We start from the raw sequence: 15944 nt of genomic DNA on the forward strand, positions 1-15944 counted from the left end.
CACCTTCACGATTCAGATCTCCCTGATATATCTTTAGTATGTTATTTTTCTATCTGTTAGATCATGTTAGTACACGTGTATAGATACAGAAAACTGAGATCTCTATTAAAACCTTCAATAGTGAATATTGACTGATTTGTAGATCAATTAGGTGTATATCATATAGTTCATATCTCTCCTTCCCTCCTTTTCTCTACCCTCTTTCTCTCCATGACCCCTGTCCCCATCCCCTAGGCTTGAACATGACAAGGAAATTTGGGAGTCCAAGGCCCAGACCGAGCTCCAGCATCAACAGAAGGCTTATGATAAGCTGCAAGAAGAAAATAAAGAACTTATGTCACAGTTAGAAGAAGCTGGACAGCTGTACCATGATTCTAAGAATGAATTAACTAAGTTGGAATCAGAACTTAAGAGTCTCAAAGACCAATCAACTGACTTAAAGAACTCTTTAGAAAAATGCAGAGAACACGAAAACAACTTGGAAGGGATCATCAAGCAGCAAGAAGCTGACATCCAGAATTGTAAGTTCAATTGTGAACAACTAGAGACTGACCTGACGGCCTCCAGAGAGCTAACCACTCGGCTGCATGATGAAATCAATGTGAAGGAACAGAAGATTATAAGCCTGCTTTCTGGCAAGGAAGAGGCGATCCAAGTAGCTATCGCAGAACTGCACCAACAACACAGTAAAGAGATCAAAGAATTAGAAAACCTGTTGTCCCAGGAGGAAGAGGAGAATTTGACCTTAGAAGAGGAAAACAGAAGGGCTGTTGAGAAAACCAACCAGCTCACAGAAGCACTAGAAACCATCAAGAAGGAGAGCCTTGAGAAGAAGGCTCAGTTGGATTCCTTTGTTAAGTCTATGTCCTCTCTCCAGGACGACCGGGACCGCATAGTAAGTGACTATCGACAGCTGGAAGAGCGGCACCTTTCTGTAATCTTGGAAAAGGATGAGCTCATCCAAGATGCTGCCGCTGAGAATAATAAACTGAAGGAGGAAATTCGAGGGTTGCGAGGTCACATGGATGACCTCAACTCTGAGAATGCCAAGCTGGATGCCGAACTGATCCAGTATAGGCGGGACCTGAATGAAGTGATCGCCATAAAGGACTCGCAGCAAAAGCAGCTCCTTGAGGCTCAGCTGCAGCAGAACAAAGAGCTGAGGAATGAGTGTGTAAGGCTAGAAGGAAGGCTGAAGGGGTCAGAAGCAGAGAAGCAGAGCCTGCAGGTGTCCTTGGACGCCCTCCAGGAGGAGAATCAAGGTTTGTCTAAAGACATCAAAAGCTTCAAGGAGCAGTTGACGGCCTTGCAAGAGGAAGGCGCCCTAGCTGTCTACCATGCCCAGCTGAGAGTGAGAGAGGAGGAAGTTCAGAAGTTAACTGCGGCTCTCTCCTCCTCTCAGAAGAGAACTGTGGATCTGCAAGAGGAGTTGGTTTGTGTCCAGAAGGAGGCGAGCAAGAAGGTGAGTGAGATTGAAGATAAGCTGAAGAGGGAGCTGAAGCATCTCCATCACAACGCAGGGATAATGCGGAACGAAACAGAGACAGCGGAAGAGAGGGTGGCAGAGCTGGCCAGAGACCTCGTCGAGATGGAACAGAAGTTGCTTACGGTAACCAAAGAGAATAAGGATCTTACGGCACAGATTCAGGCCTTCGGAAAGTCAATGAGTTCCTTGCAGGACAGCAGAGATCATGCCACTGAGGAACTGAGTGACCTGAAGAAGAAGTATGATGCCAGTCTGAAAGAGCTGGCTCAGCTGAAAGGGCGGCAGGACTTAGGCAGAGAGAGTGACGTTCTTTCCCAGGCTGCCTTTCCCCTGACCACCTCTGAAAACATCTCGTCCCGCCTTGAGAAACTGAACCAGCAGCTCACATCCAAAGACGAGCAATTGCTTCACTTATCTTCAGAACTAGAAAGTTCTCACAACCAAGTGCAGTCCTTCACCAAGGCCATGACCATCCTGCAGAATGAGAGAGATCACCTGTGGAATGAGCTGGAGAAATTCCGGAAGTCGGAGGAAGGGAAGCAGAGGTCTGCAGCCCCTTCAGCTGCCTCCAGCCCAGCAGAAGTACAGAGCTTGAAAAAAGCCATGTCTTCACTCCAGAATGACAGAGATCGATTGGTGAGTGTGTGCTTCAGATCTGTGTTTGAGCGTTTGGGGCCATTCTTCACACTGATTTTTATTGCCATAGAAAAGTAAATTTTTCTAATTGCCACATTGCCCCACACTCCACAGACCATTTGGGGCTTAAGAGAAGCAAACATATTGTTACATTTTCAATCCTGAGGAGGTTTCTTTGCACAGAATCTGCCTTGGTTATAAAAGGACTAAAAGGTAACAAGCTGCTTTTGCAGGGTTTTCCTATAAATAGTTCCAGAATTGAAAGCAGATTAATTGGAAGAAAGCACAGGTCTGGCCACTTAGTGTCTTCACAGTGCCAGCCGAGCCCTCGGACATTCAATAGATCAGGATAGCCAGGACTTAGCCTGTCTTAGAAGTATCGCTCAACCCTAGCTTGTCAAGAATGAGTTAAGTGTAAAAGGGGTTTCTTAAAGTCAGTGTTAGTGGTGTGGCAGCTCATTCCTATAACTCCAGCACTTGGGAGGCCGGTGCTGTGAGTTTAAGACCAGCCTCGATTGTATAGCCCATTTAAGGGCCGTCTGGACAATGTCGTGAGACTGTCTCAGAGATTTTAAGAATAACTGTTCAATCAGTGATTGAAATTGAACGATTTCCCATTTTCCCCTTTCCTCCATCTTTATTTCCTCTACTGGAATTGACCCCAAGGCAAGTTCTTTACCACTGCTACATCCTCAGCCCTTTTCTTTAACTTTGAAAGAGACGGTTGCTAAGCTACTCATGCTGATGCTGTAGCTCAGGATGCTCTTTCCAGCTGCCTAAGTAGATACAGTCGCAGACACAGCACCATGCCTGTATCTGCTCACTTTCTCTAACTGTTTTAGAAATAGAGAAAGTTGGCTCGGAGAGATACCTGAGTTTGGTTCACAGAACCCTTGGTGGCCTTGGTGGCCTTGAGGCTCACTGGCCAGCCAGCCTAGCCTGTGCAGACAAACAGCAGGCCAGTGAGAGACTGTCTCAGAAACAAACAAGAAGCCCAACCAGTGCTTGCTGCCCAAGCATAATAAATACTATGTCTGGATGCCCAGCACACCATAAAAGCCAAAGTGCAGCAGCACGTATGTGTGATGCCAGTGCCACGAAGAACTAGGCAGATCCCTGGAGCCCACTAGCCAGCCAGTCAAGCCAGGTCAGTGGACTCCAGGTTCAGTGAGCAAGTGACAGACCCTGTCTCAAAATATAAAGTGGTCAGAGCTGTGGGAAAGACCTGATGCCAGCTTCTGGCCTGAAGGCACCTTAGCACCTACCGGTGCTTCTCACCCTTCCCAGTGCTGAGGCCCTTCCACGCAGTCCTCTCCAGGTGCTGTCTCCCCCAACCGTTACATCATGTGTTCTACAGTAGTGTTAATGTGATGAACATAATGTAAATATCCGATATGCAGGGCATCTGATAAGCAGTCGCTAGGTTGAGAATCGCTGACCTACATACACAAGCGCACACGCTCACTTGAACGCACAATTTTAAAAAGACTGATGTGGCACCAGAGGAGCCTATGCAGAGTTGTCCCCAGGTTGCAGCAGATTCTGAGTTAGCTGTGCTTTGTTCAAGGAGCTGCGGACTATCAGGTCATGCATTGTAAACACTGGACACGGCGTTTTGGTCACTCAGCCCCGACTTGCACACCTCTTGCCTACTGAATGTCGTGAGCCAAGCCTTTTGTAAAAAGCCATTTCCCTATTTCTATAACTTGCTGTTTTGATTTCTATAACTTGATATTCTGGTTTTATTCCATCTAACTGTCCAGGTATTTTACTCTGTTCACATGTCCTTAGTACACAGAAGTCACAGCGAGCACTTCCTGCCTAGTGCCCATCCCGTGGCTCTACTGTCTTCCTCGCTGCTTTCCTCTGGGGGTCATTCCAGAAGCGGATTCTCTCACCACACTTCCCTATTGCTTGCCTCCGTCTTCCCTTCCTACTTCTGAGTACTTGTCCTATGTTCCCTGCACACAAGTGCCTCTGCCCCTGAGGCTTCTCACCTCAGCTTTATCTTCTGATCATTTGACGTTTGTCTCTGCCGTCATGTTCTGTTAGTTGATGTTAGTGTGTCTGTGCACCACATGCATGCCTGGGGTCCTTGGATGGCCTCACACTGTAGTTACTGACGTGGGACACCCTGGGGGTGTTGGGAATCTAACTGAGGTCCTCTGAAGAGCAGACAGTGCTCTTAACCACTGAGGCATCTCTCTAGCCCTGCTATTATGTTCTTGTAAGAGATTCGGGTTTTTCTTATGTTTTGTGTTTTTCTTGTCTCATAGGTGCATTGTCTAATTCGTGGTGCTTGCTTTGTTGGCTTATGTGCACATGTCTGTGAGTGTATGACATATGGGTAAGGGCGTTGGAATTATAGGCAATTGCAACTTGCCTGATGTGGGAATTGACCTAGGGTCCTCCGGAATTATAGCAAGGACTCAACTGCTGAGCCATCTCTCCACCCCCTGTTTTGTTTTTTAAACAGGCTCTTATTATATGGATGGGGCTGGCCTAGAAGGTTCTGTGTAGTCCAGGCTGACCCCGAACTTACAGTCTTTCTACACCAGCCTCTCAAAGGCCAGGGCTATGGGTTTGTGCCTCCCCACTTGCCTCTGACCTCCTCTTCTAGTGAGGTTTCCCTTGTACTTCCTTATTGCTGCTGTAGTGTTTCTTGTTGCCAGCATTCTCTCTCGCGTCTTTCGTCAGTGTAGCTTCCCCTGCTACTGCGTTGAATTCCCCCCTCTCAGCAGTTGCTTTTCATCCCTGATGTCAGCCTTTCTTTACCTGAGGAACAACTCTTGTTTCATCTTCACGTGAAGAGTAGACTCTAGAAAGCCTGTGGAGGGACTTGCTGTGAATTCAGTGCGGTGTGATCCTCTTGAGTTCATTGCTAATGGTCCCGAGGTTTATGCCTTTAGTTTCTTGGGGTCTGATCAGATCTTTGAGAGATCTTTCATCTCCTGGATAGAAGGAAACTCTTATCCCCAAGCTGAGAAGGGGAAGGGCAGGTATCAACTAGCTGTTTGGTGAGGTTACCAACGTCAGAACTGAGGAGGATTCAGTGTGCAGTTGCTTCTGAAGCAGCTCTGTGAGATTCCTCCATGTCTCGGCTCCCATCACTCTCCAACCCATCACCATTTTTTCCAGACGTACCTGGTGCTGTTAATTCCTGAGCCCTTTGAAGATTCTGCAGAGTAAGTTGGCTTCTCTACCACCAGCTAAAGACCCAGTGTCGCAGACGTGCTGTCACTTACAATTATTCATCTGCTTTTCAGCCTTGAGTGTGTCGCTCGCTCGATCGCTCGCTCGATCGCTCGCTGCCGACCTTTGTTTAAAAAGCCACCAGCGTGGTAGTACTAACATTTCTGAGTGGGTGTGAGTGGTGTGTGTGTGTGTGTGTGTGTGTGTGTGTGTGTGTGTATAAGGCTGTTGTCTTTCTCAGTGGTGTGTATGTGTGTATAAGGCTCTTGTCTTTCTCAGATGTCTCAGCATTATTTCTTCATCAGACTTTGAAGAATGCAGTTTTGCTAAAGTCAAGGCCATCATAATATTCACTAACTTTGTGTACAAGACCTATTAACTTTCTTATTTAATTCTCATATTCTTATGAGGAAAAGTACCGTAATTATCTTCATTTAGTAGATGAGGAGAAGAAAGATTGGATGGCATCGCATCCAAGAAACAGTAGGATGTCTAATACTAGAGCCAGAGTGTCCTTAGCCACCCGGGTGCACACCCTCTCTATAGCGGATATCAGCTCAGCTTAAGACTGGAGTCCAGCAGGGCTGTGGCTTAGGCATGCGTGCAAGCCTGCTTGCCTGACGCCTGAATCCGATCCCAAGAAATGGGAAACAAGGATAAAACACATAAGTAAACAACAGCAGCAACAAAGAAAACCTTTTGAGTGTTGATGTAAGAGAGAGAGAGCCTAATAAGGGTGCAGGTCTAAATGGATCCCATTCAGTCGTTCTTTAAGTCTATCCCAGGTTAGAGTTGTAGCTTCAGACCTCAAGGGCCGATGGGGTAGAAACAAAAGGAATGGTGAGGCCGGGTAGCCCTGACAGCAGTCCCTTGGCTGTCCCTGGGCTTTGGAAGGTGCTGATGGTCTGTGGCACCTGTGGTGGCAGCTGCTGGTCAGTAAGGAGTAGAAGTGAGTCACCCATTGCTCTCCCTCTGGTTAAAGCTGAAGGAACTGAAGAATCTACAACAGCAGTACTTACAAATGAACCAAGAGATCACCGAGCTCCGTCCGCTGAAGGCTCAGCTTCAGGAATCTCAAGATCAGACCAAAGCCCTGCAGATGATGAAGGAGGAGCTCAGGCAGGAAAACCTCTCCTGGCAGCACGAGCTGCATCAGCTCAGGTAGGACTGACCGCATTTTGAAGCCTTTTTGTGTTCTTTTTTTTTTTTTTTTTTTTTTTTTTTTTTTTTGGTTTTTTTTTTTTTTTGGAGCTGGGGATCGAACCCAGGGCCTTGCGCTTCCTAGGCAAGCGCTCTACCACTGAGCTAAATCCCCAACCTCGTGTTCTTTTATTTTATCTTAACATTTTGTTTTGAAATAGTTGCAGACTTATAGAATGCTGCAGAAACAGTAAGAGAGCACTTGTGTGTGCCTCACCTCGCTTCCTCCAGTGGGAGCTCCCATATTACACGCCACACCCTGTCTTTATGCACAGCGGAGAAACAGCTGGTGTCCAGTAGAAATCCCACTGTTCACCAAATTCAGGGGAATAAGTAAATAAAAGTAACAACAACTGATGTTTGCTACTTAATGTTTAATATGTGCCAGGTTTGTGTTTGGTGAGTGATATATCTCATTTAGTCTTACAGAATATCTAGTTTATTCCCCTTTACTGAAGAAACTTGGTGAGATTTATTTGCTTAGGTCTCATACCTAATATATGCAAGATCCAGAGTTCTAAGTCCTTGAGAGTCGACACCGATGTTAATTCCGCATCGTGGGTGTGACTGCTGAAGGACTGTGGTGGGCTCCCATGCCCTGCATGGTCTCACCTTCCTCACCCCATACATAGCTACTCTGTCTACACGCTGACCCCTACAGTTCTGGACTCTGCTCTCTGCGCTCATACCGGTCTGCTGGGCTGAGTGCTCACGCCCGTCTTGAGTTGCTCTCCCATTTGGAAACACAGCTCTTTACTCAGGCTCCAAACCGAATGCGGCCTTTCTGTGAAGACTCGGCGTCAGCCCTGCTGTGGGAGTTCCCTCTGTGCTGGCACCGCCTTGCCCTCCTCAGCTTCCTTGGTGTCTCCACTTAGAGCGTAAATTTCACTCTGATACGTATTAGTTTCCCATGCTGATACCTCATGGGAATGTTTTGAACCTGGGAGTGTTATTCTTTGTGCCATGAGTATATTTGAGCCATTTTTTTCCTGGTGTAGAGTGGAGAAGAACTCCTGGGAGCTGCATGAGAGGAGGATGAAGGAACAGTACCTTATGGCCATCTCAGATAAAGATCAGCAGCTTGGCCACCTGCAGAATCTCCTGAGGGAACTGAGGTCTTCCTCCCAGACTCAGCTTCTCCCCGCACAGTACCAGCGACAGGTGAGGAAATCATGCATTTCTACTCAGGGTGGCCACTGCCCAAAAGGGCATGCGCCACCTCCAGCTGCCCGTCTGCTGCCATAAGCCAGGCCTCCTCCAGCTGCCCGTCTGCTGCCATAAGCCAGGCCTCCTCCGGGCTCTTTGGGCAGGGAGGGTCTAAGTGTGAGCACTTGTAAGAGACCATTTTAGCGACATTTTTTTGTCCTGGCAGGCGTCCTCAGGGACATCAGCTGCCCTCGACGGGTCACAAAACCTAGTTTATGAGACAGAACGTCTCAGGACCCAGCTCAATGACAGCTTAAAGGAAATCCATCAGAAGGAGCTAAGAATTCAGCAACTGAACAGCAAGGTACGTGTCAATTTCTAGCCTGAAATTGAGTTTCTCTTTTTCTCTTTCTGGAGATAAGATTTGGCACTGGCACCCAGCTTCCCCATAACTTGAGAAGAAGTTTATATTTCTTACAAGCAGAAGTTTATAAGAGCTGGGAGTTTATTCCAGAGCAGAGAACCCAGCCTGCTTTCTCCTTGCCCTGGGCAGGTGTTTAAGAGTGACTTGGAAAAACCCATACACTAAATACAGAAGCATCACTGTCTCCCGCCCATCTCCCATGAGTCATTATCTTCCTGTTGCTCTCTGACTGGTCAGAGTGTTCTCAATAGCTCCTCCCCATTCCTGCCCTCTTCCGAGAAACCTAGGTAGGTAATGTCTGCTAGAATTAGAAGTTCTTTTAGACCAGTGAGACTTGATCCAGAGGCCTACTCGGAGAGTTGTGAATGTCTGACATGCACGTTTGGGGTGAGAGGTGCACGTGTCCTAAGAACTCATACATGAGCCAGTGACTTTGCTCAGTGTGTGACAGTGCTGGCCTCGAGACCCCGGTGGCCTCAGTTTGATCTCTAGATCCCAGAGGAAAGGTAGAACCAATGCCTGAGGGTTGTTCTCTGTTCTCCACACATGTGCTGTAAAATGAGCATGCCTACACTTGTGAATGGGTATTACATATACAGGCACACACGCAAAAAACCAATAACATAATTCAATATCATAAAAATCAGGAGATAGTTTTCCTAGATGAGGAGAAAAGCCCACAGATGCTAAGTAACCTGCTCCAGGTTTCAAGGGGCCATTCATTCTGAAGTCAGAGCTTCTCGATGTGGAAAGACAGTGTTTGCTGCACATAGAAGGTACTCATTAGGGGTTGGGGATTTAGCTCAGTGGTAGAGCGCTTGCCTAGGAAAGCGCAAGGTCCTGGGTTCGGTCCCTAGCTCCGAAAAAGAGAACCAAAAAAAAAAAAAAAAAAAAAGGTACTCATTAGACGTTAAGTTCACCTACATTGAAGTGCCAGAGACAGCATTGGATTTGGACCCAAATGAATTGATGAGATAGCCAACCCTGATTTAGTTGTTTTTTGTTTGGGGGCTGGGTTCTCCTCTCACCTATCAGAAACCCCGCCCTCTGTAGCTCTTTGGCTGTGAACATCCAGTGAACACCTCCCAGTCCCATCTCAAGTCTTACTCCTCTCCAAATACTAGTCCGAGGCTCTATCTAGGCATCCACCCCCCACCCCAGAACAGCGTTTTAAACTGAAGCAGAGCTATTTATAGATGACGGAATAAGTCATTTTGATAGATGATAACAGCTAAAGATTTTAAATTGAAGTAAGATCATTAGCATAGCATGGTATATTTTTACAAAGTAAAAATGTGTATCAAGCACTCAAGATAAAAAATCAGGGTGTTCCACATCCCCACAAGTCCCTCATTCTCTCTGAAGAGCCACTCACCTTAGGACTAATGTGAGTAGAACCCCATGAAGTACAAACCACACTGCCTTAGGCCATTGTCACTCTGGGCTTGAACTAGGTCTCTTGAGGGCTCAGCTGAGAGGAAGGCCCCTCCTCTATCTCAATCACCTTCCCACTGGTTAAACAAATACAGCCATTCGCCTGCTGAATGACAGTAGGTTAGCCACTGAGGACTCACACAGGGCCTCTCTTGAAACCTCCAGGCATATGAGCTGCTTCTCACTCTCTGGGTCCCATCCACTACAAGGATTGCTCCTGGGGACTCAGTGACATAAAGTGGATGAGCTGTCACCATGGTTTCTCTCTAAGCACACAGCTTAAAGGCAACTTGGTCTCTGGTCATATTTTTTATAATAGTTTAAGCACAGACCTGACCTACTGCCCTCTGCTTACATTCCTGGAGTAGCTTGTCCTACTGGAATTTTGTTAGGGGATTCTGCTCATAGACCTTGGAACCATGAAAAATAAAAGTTTCCTGGTACTCTTCCAGAATTATTTTCCTTTTGTTGTTGAAACATTTAGGCATTTTTCACTTTGAAAGAAACAAAGTGTAGCATGATTTAAGGGTAGGGACTCAGGTCCTGAAAGTCCTGGGGCTTAACGTCTCCTCCGCTTCAGTTCTCTCAGCTGCTTGAGGAGAAGAACATCCTCTCCACCCAGCTCAGGGACGCCAGCCAGAGTCTCCGTGAGAGCCAGCATCACTCCAGTAACCTCTTCAACCACTGTGCCGTCCTGGAGAGGCAGGTGCAGCAGCTGCAGGCTACGGTAAGGCAGCAAGCGGCTGGGGCAGCAACGGGAAGAAGGGAGCGATGGTGGTTATGGGATGAAGTCCAAGGAAAATGACCAAACAAACTCCTAATGGCAGGAGAGTGGTGCTCAGGGAGATGGCGGGAAAGCAGCTAGGGCCTGCCGCTTCCCTCTGCTGTGGAACACGGTTTCAGTTTGCAGACATACAGTGTCTTAAGAGCTTCCCTCATAGAGACTAAGCTGCTGTTTGTTCTAGGGGCCACTAAATGCAGATGTTGCTCCAGGAGCACCCCAGGAAAAGGATGGGATTCACATAAAGAGTGAACCTGAGACCACAGGGGAGGAACAGCCAAGGTAGGAGGAGCAGGCCGTACCCTCCAGCATGCCCTGGGTGCAAAGAAATTGGGTGGTAGACCAGAGAGGGTATTGGGAATGAACATGACACATTATCTACATGTATGGAAATGTCATAATGAAACCTGACCTGTGTGATTGGTGTGTGTTGTTTTAAAGAAACTCAGTTGTGATCTTGGTGGAAATAGAATTCATCCTATACACTGAATACGTCCTGTTATCTGACTAGTGTCACAGAAATAATGTAGAGGCTGAGGGTAACCGCACCGAGCAGGTTGTGTGAAGGCAGCAGTTCTAACACAATTGCACGTGTACACTACACTGCCAGGCCGCAGTTAAACTCTCCCCACAGTCTCCCGTCTCCCCGTGGGTGTCCCGCTGTTTGCCCTCTGTGCCTCTGTGTATGAGTCTGTGTGTGGGGGCTCACCCAGCCTTGTGAAGATGTGCTAGACACTGCCTGCTACATCAGCGATGCCCTCTGCTTGCCTTTTACCCAAGCTTTTCTGAAGTCCAGCAGCAGCTGTGCAGCACTAAACACGATCTGAGCGAGCTAAAGAAGCTGCTGGAAGAAGAGCGAGACCAAAGACTGACCGCCGAAAATGCTCTGTCCCTGGCCAAGGAGCAGATCAGACGGTGAGGTGTGGGGGGCCCCTCCTGCTCACCCTCCTGACCTTGTCCTGCACATTTCTGTGGCCAGGCTGAGGGTGAGGAAGGTTCTTAATGTCCCTGACATGGTCAGACAATGATTTCATTGTCATCACCAAAAAGCAGGGCACTCCTGGAGTTCAGAGGCCTGTGCCTTCCGGGGCAGAGGCTCCTCGGGGTTAGTAATGTGTTTTCCATTCGTTACACAAGTAAGCTGAGAAAGGTGTCCCACTTTACCTAACAACTATGCAAGGTACATGCTGGGTTCTTGTGTGTCTGTATCTTTGCGTGTGGGGGTCAGGGAGACCACGTCAGAGGATATTAGATGTCCTGGTGTGTCACTCTCTACCTTATTCCCTTGAGACAGAGTCTCTCATTGAACCTGGTACTTGCCATTGTTAGTGACCAGCAAGCCTCTAGCCGTCGTCCTGCCTCTCTAGTGCTGGGGTTACAGATGTGCAGTCAGGCCAGCTTTACATGGGTGCTGGGATCACAGTGCAGATCGTCATACCTGTAACACAAGCACTGTTAACCACTGGGCCATCTCCAGGGCCCCAGTGTTGGACTCTTTGAAGGTCCAAATAAATGCATCCTCATTGCCTTATGTACTTGATACCAGACCTTTGGTTGTTTGTTTTTGAGACACAGTCTCTGTGTAGCTCTGGCTGGCCTAAAACTCAATTTGTAGACCAGACTGGCCTTGAACTCACAGAGGCCTCTGCCCCTCTGCCCATCTGCCTCTGCCTCCCGAGTGCTGTGATTAAAGGAGTGTGTGAGCACACATCGCCAGCCAACTAAAACTTTACAGAATGTAGCCTAAGGAAGGATGAAAGGCCCCTTAAGAAACCGTATGTGACTGGTTTATGGGCAAACACACTGCCTAAGCCTGACCTTCCCCTGCCAGTCACAGGCTTTGCTGGCAGCATCTTCTGGCTTTGCAGAAGACTGCTTTTGCCCAGCTAGGAGGTATCTATGTGTGCGATATTGTGGGTAGTTTACTGCAAGTGTGATTTGAAGAACACAGCTCTGTAACTCCTCATTCCAAGTCAAGAACCTCGCTGCTAAATGAGAAAAGGTAGTGTGACTGTAAGTAGTTTGTTGCTGGAATCCCTTTATGAAGAAAGAAACATTATAGCAGGTACCTTCATTATGTCTGCAGGGGCAAGCCACTGTGTCTGATGTCTCTTCCTCAGAACAAACGGCACTGGGTACACTACTGCCTTCCTGTGGTGCTTTCCCCAGGGAGCAGGTCTTGGCTGACCGAGCCTTCTTTCTTTCCCATCCAGTACATTCACAGCTGTTGTGTTGTCAACACTGTCTAGGTAGCTTTGAGCCTGGGCTCTGTAGGAGCACAGTGCCTCATGGTGTAGTGGCCTTTCCAAGATTCCGAGACCTATTTGTTCATGGCCGTTTGTACGCCACTTATGAAACGGTTTAGCGCTATGATACCTGGCCCATGGAGAGGTTAGTCCCCTCATCTGGACAACTTGAGACAGCTTAGTCAGGATGACTCTGGAGCCTGTGTCTGGACCATATCAATTAGGGTTAGCCCCTCCCACTTTCCTTCTGGCAGAGAGCAGAGTGGAGAGCAGGGTGGCAAACTGATTTGGGCCAGCTAGACCCGGCTCAGATCAAGGCACTTCCCCTTGCTGAAGAAGCGAGAGGCCGACAAAGAGAGGTGGTGTTCAGCTGACAGAGTCCCTGTGTGTAAGGACATGCAGAGGAGAGACGAGCTACATCCATCCCACTCCAGTGAAAACGTGTGGTTTTAGGCACATCCATCCCACTCACAGTGAAATGTGTGAGTGATGAGCTGTGGCCTTGCCCGTTGTCCTCAGGGGCCCCTGAGCCATGGCAGGACTCGGTAGGGGAAATTTTCCACAATGAAGTAATAGGCAAATCAGCAGAAAGTGAAACAGAAAGCTGCTGAGGCTTCTAAGAGCCCTAAAGAATTTCTTAAGTGCTTTTGCCTGTTATAAATTTAAAAAAGGAACCAATCGTGATGTCACGTGCCTGTAATCCTAGCCCAGGGAAGCAGAGCCAGAATTGTAAATGCAAGGCTAGTCTGAGCTGCATAATAAATTCCTTCCTCAAAACAATAGAAAAAGGTTTAAAAAGGACCACTGGGAGAGAAGAGAGGAGAAAGGGGAAAGAGAAAGGAGTGAGCTTCTGAATCAAGTGTGGCATAGAGAGGGGATGAAGAAAAGGAGTCATAGAGACAAACAGGTATTGGATTCTGCTTCCTGCCTGCTGGTCATGCCGTCATGGGTAAGACACTATCCAATCCTTTGACCTGGAAGCACTCAAGCCAGCATCCTAAATAGGCAGTTCCTTTACTACTGTGAGGGCCAGTCCCCTTGGCCACCTTCCTGGGGTGACTGGGGCGAATCTCATGCGGGTGACCCATGTTGTATGTTTTTCCTCAACCCAGGTTGGAGCATAGCGAGTGGGAGTCAGCCCGGACTCCAATCATTGGCGCCTGTGGCTCTCAGGAGCAGGTGCTGTTGATGGATCTCCCAGGCAGTAACTGTCGGAGGGTAAGAGGACGGCACAGGGCAGGCTCTGTGCCATGGGAGTGGGCTTCCGGTGTGGAGGTGGGCGAGTGTGTAGGTGTCCAGCCACCGAGGAGACTGTCTCCCAGGATGCCTTTCTACTTAGAGGATGGGATCAGGATTACTGGTGAGGGGAAGAGCTCTGGTTTCCCTGTTTTTTATTTGTTTTTTGGTTTGTTTGTGCATTTCAGACCCGGAGCAGTGCTGGATGGAAGCGGGTTCTGCGTTCACTCTGCCATTCCCGGACCCGAGTGCCACTGCTCGCAGCCATCTACTTCCTAATGATTCATGTTTTACTGGTTCTGTGTTTCACGGGTCACCTATAAACTTGTTACTTGACAACTCTCGCACTTGTAATTCCTTCATCTGTAGTGTCAGGATTGTTGATCCCAGGGCGGCCTTCTCACTTTGAGCCCACCCTCTTGGAAAGTGCCTGTGAAAAGAGGTGGCTGTGAGGACAGGCGGCGGTAAGGCCTGGCCTGCCACACCCGCTCTCCTTAAACATGTCGGCTTCTGAGATGTGCCGTGTTCACTGCTTCTTCAGATGGTGCAGATCCACATCCCGTGTGGCCTTGCAGGATGCTGAGAGAGGCTTTCTAGCCGTGCCAACAAGATGGTTCCAATAAACACAGTAATCTGGAATCCAGTATCGCTCTTCTTAGTAACCTGCTTTGATTTGTTGCCTGTATTTTCTCCTGCCTCAGGATGAATGCAGTGCTGTGGGCAGTGAGCACATTGCCCCATAGGACATGTGAGCAGTCCTTGGAGCCTCAGGGGAGCCGGAAGGCTCCTGGGCTTCAGTTGTTGGATCTCAGGGAGGAAGGCATTTTCTTCCTGCCTGTTCCATCGCCAGTGGAGGGAGGGTGTGTTGCTGGGCATTGTCAGGACTGGACCCCGGCAGCTTTGCCTTCGGTCACATGTACACTAAGATACTAAGTGGCCGGTCTTTCCTTTCCAAAAGGCAGGAAGAACTGGTGATGGACAGCAAGGCTCAAACTCTATAGTCCTATTTTCTGGATGTGCCTCCATAGGGGTCCTGAGATGGTGTCCAGAGGCCAGCGGGGCCATGCCAAGGTGAACTGCCTCCATAGGGGTCCTGAGATGGTGTCCAGAGGCCAGCAGGGCCATGCCAAGGTGAACTGGAGTCAGGTCTGGGTACCAATCACACCAGCCTCGAGAACTACCAAGCTACTGCACTGCTTCTGCTGGTGCTGGTTTATTCTGTCTCCAGCGCCACTGTCACCTGCTTCTGGGAACAGGGGCTAAGGTGGTGGGAAGAGAAGGCGAAGCACCTGAATCCAGACCTGAGAGCAATGGCTAGGAATAGATCCCGCTGTGTTGGTCCTCCCCTTTATGGACATGATGTGCCCCTTCCTGTTCTCACCCCCTAAAGAAGAGAGAGCTGCTGGGCTCACTGATCAACCCTCTGTTCTGTGTTGATTAAATTTTACTCACAACATCCCAAAAACTTCCCTCAACTACTGTAAAATAATAAAGTTATTTTCAGAATAAGGAATTGTGTGAGACAATCTGTTGGCACAGATGCTACGTACCTGTGTTTGCACACTGTGGGGAGGGAGGGTGAAGGAGTGGTTACTGGAGTAGAAAGTTCTGAAACTCCTTTATCTCACTGGCCAGCATCACATAGCTGTGAGCATCCTTAGTAGAAAGTTCTGAAACTCCTTCCTTCTCCCTGGCCAACGTCAAATGGCTGTGAGCATCCTTCTAGCCTCAACAGCTAGAGCAAAAGCGGGTAAGGTACAGTTTAGAAAATCCGTCCTGAGACTGGGTTAAAGCAGCAGACCCATCTGATGTGAATTCGTGAAGCCTTGTGTATAGTTCTGAGGAAACTCTGGAAAATATTAGACCACCAAGTATGGTGGCACTTGCCTGTAATTCTAGCACTCAGGAGGCTGAGGCAGGAAGGCCATGAATTCAAGGCCAATCTTGTCTATGTAGTAAGTTTAGGCTAGCTGGTGCTACATAGCAAGAGCGTCTCCAACCAAAACCAGGCTCCTTGAACACAGTGCAGGAGGGGATGTGTCATAGCTGGTGCAAGCTGGGTAGGTATAAGGCTCTTATACGAAGATGCTGCTTGGGAAATGCTGGCCCACTATCTCAAGGCAGAAGAGGCTTAATGGAACCTACTCTCTTTGGCTTCAAAGC

The 15944-nt window shown here is 48.3% G+C and overlaps 1 protein-coding gene across 1 annotated transcript in view; it reads left to right on the forward strand.

Annotated features, from left to right (window-relative positions):
- Positions 1–15290, forward strand: part of Golgb1 (golgin B1) — a 48074-nt gene extending 32784 nt beyond the window's left edge. Inside the window, exons 14-23 of the mRNA XM_032900183.1 lie at positions 235–2122; positions 6297–6475; positions 7513–7675; positions 7887–8024; positions 10099–10245; positions 10484–10581; positions 11080–11214; positions 13658–13763; positions 13970–14852; positions 14913–15290. Of these exons, the coding sequence (XP_032756074.1) occupies positions 235–2122; positions 6297–6475; positions 7513–7675; positions 7887–8024; positions 10099–10245; positions 10484–10581; positions 11080–11214; positions 13658–13763; positions 13970–14104 (2989 nt within the window). The 3' untranslated portion in view covers positions 14105–14852; positions 14913–15290. The remainder of the gene's footprint in view (positions 1–234; positions 2123–6296; positions 6476–7512; positions 7676–7886; positions 8025–10098; positions 10246–10483; positions 10582–11079; positions 11215–13657; positions 13764–13969; positions 14853–14912) is intronic.
- Positions 15291–15944: the final 654 nt, after the last annotated feature.

This window comes from Rattus rattus, chromosome 4, assembly GCF_011064425.1.
Source record: "Rattus rattus isolate New Zealand chromosome 4, Rrattus_CSIRO_v1, whole genome shotgun sequence".
NCBI lineage: Eukaryota > Metazoa > Chordata > Mammalia > Rodentia > Muridae > Rattus > Rattus rattus.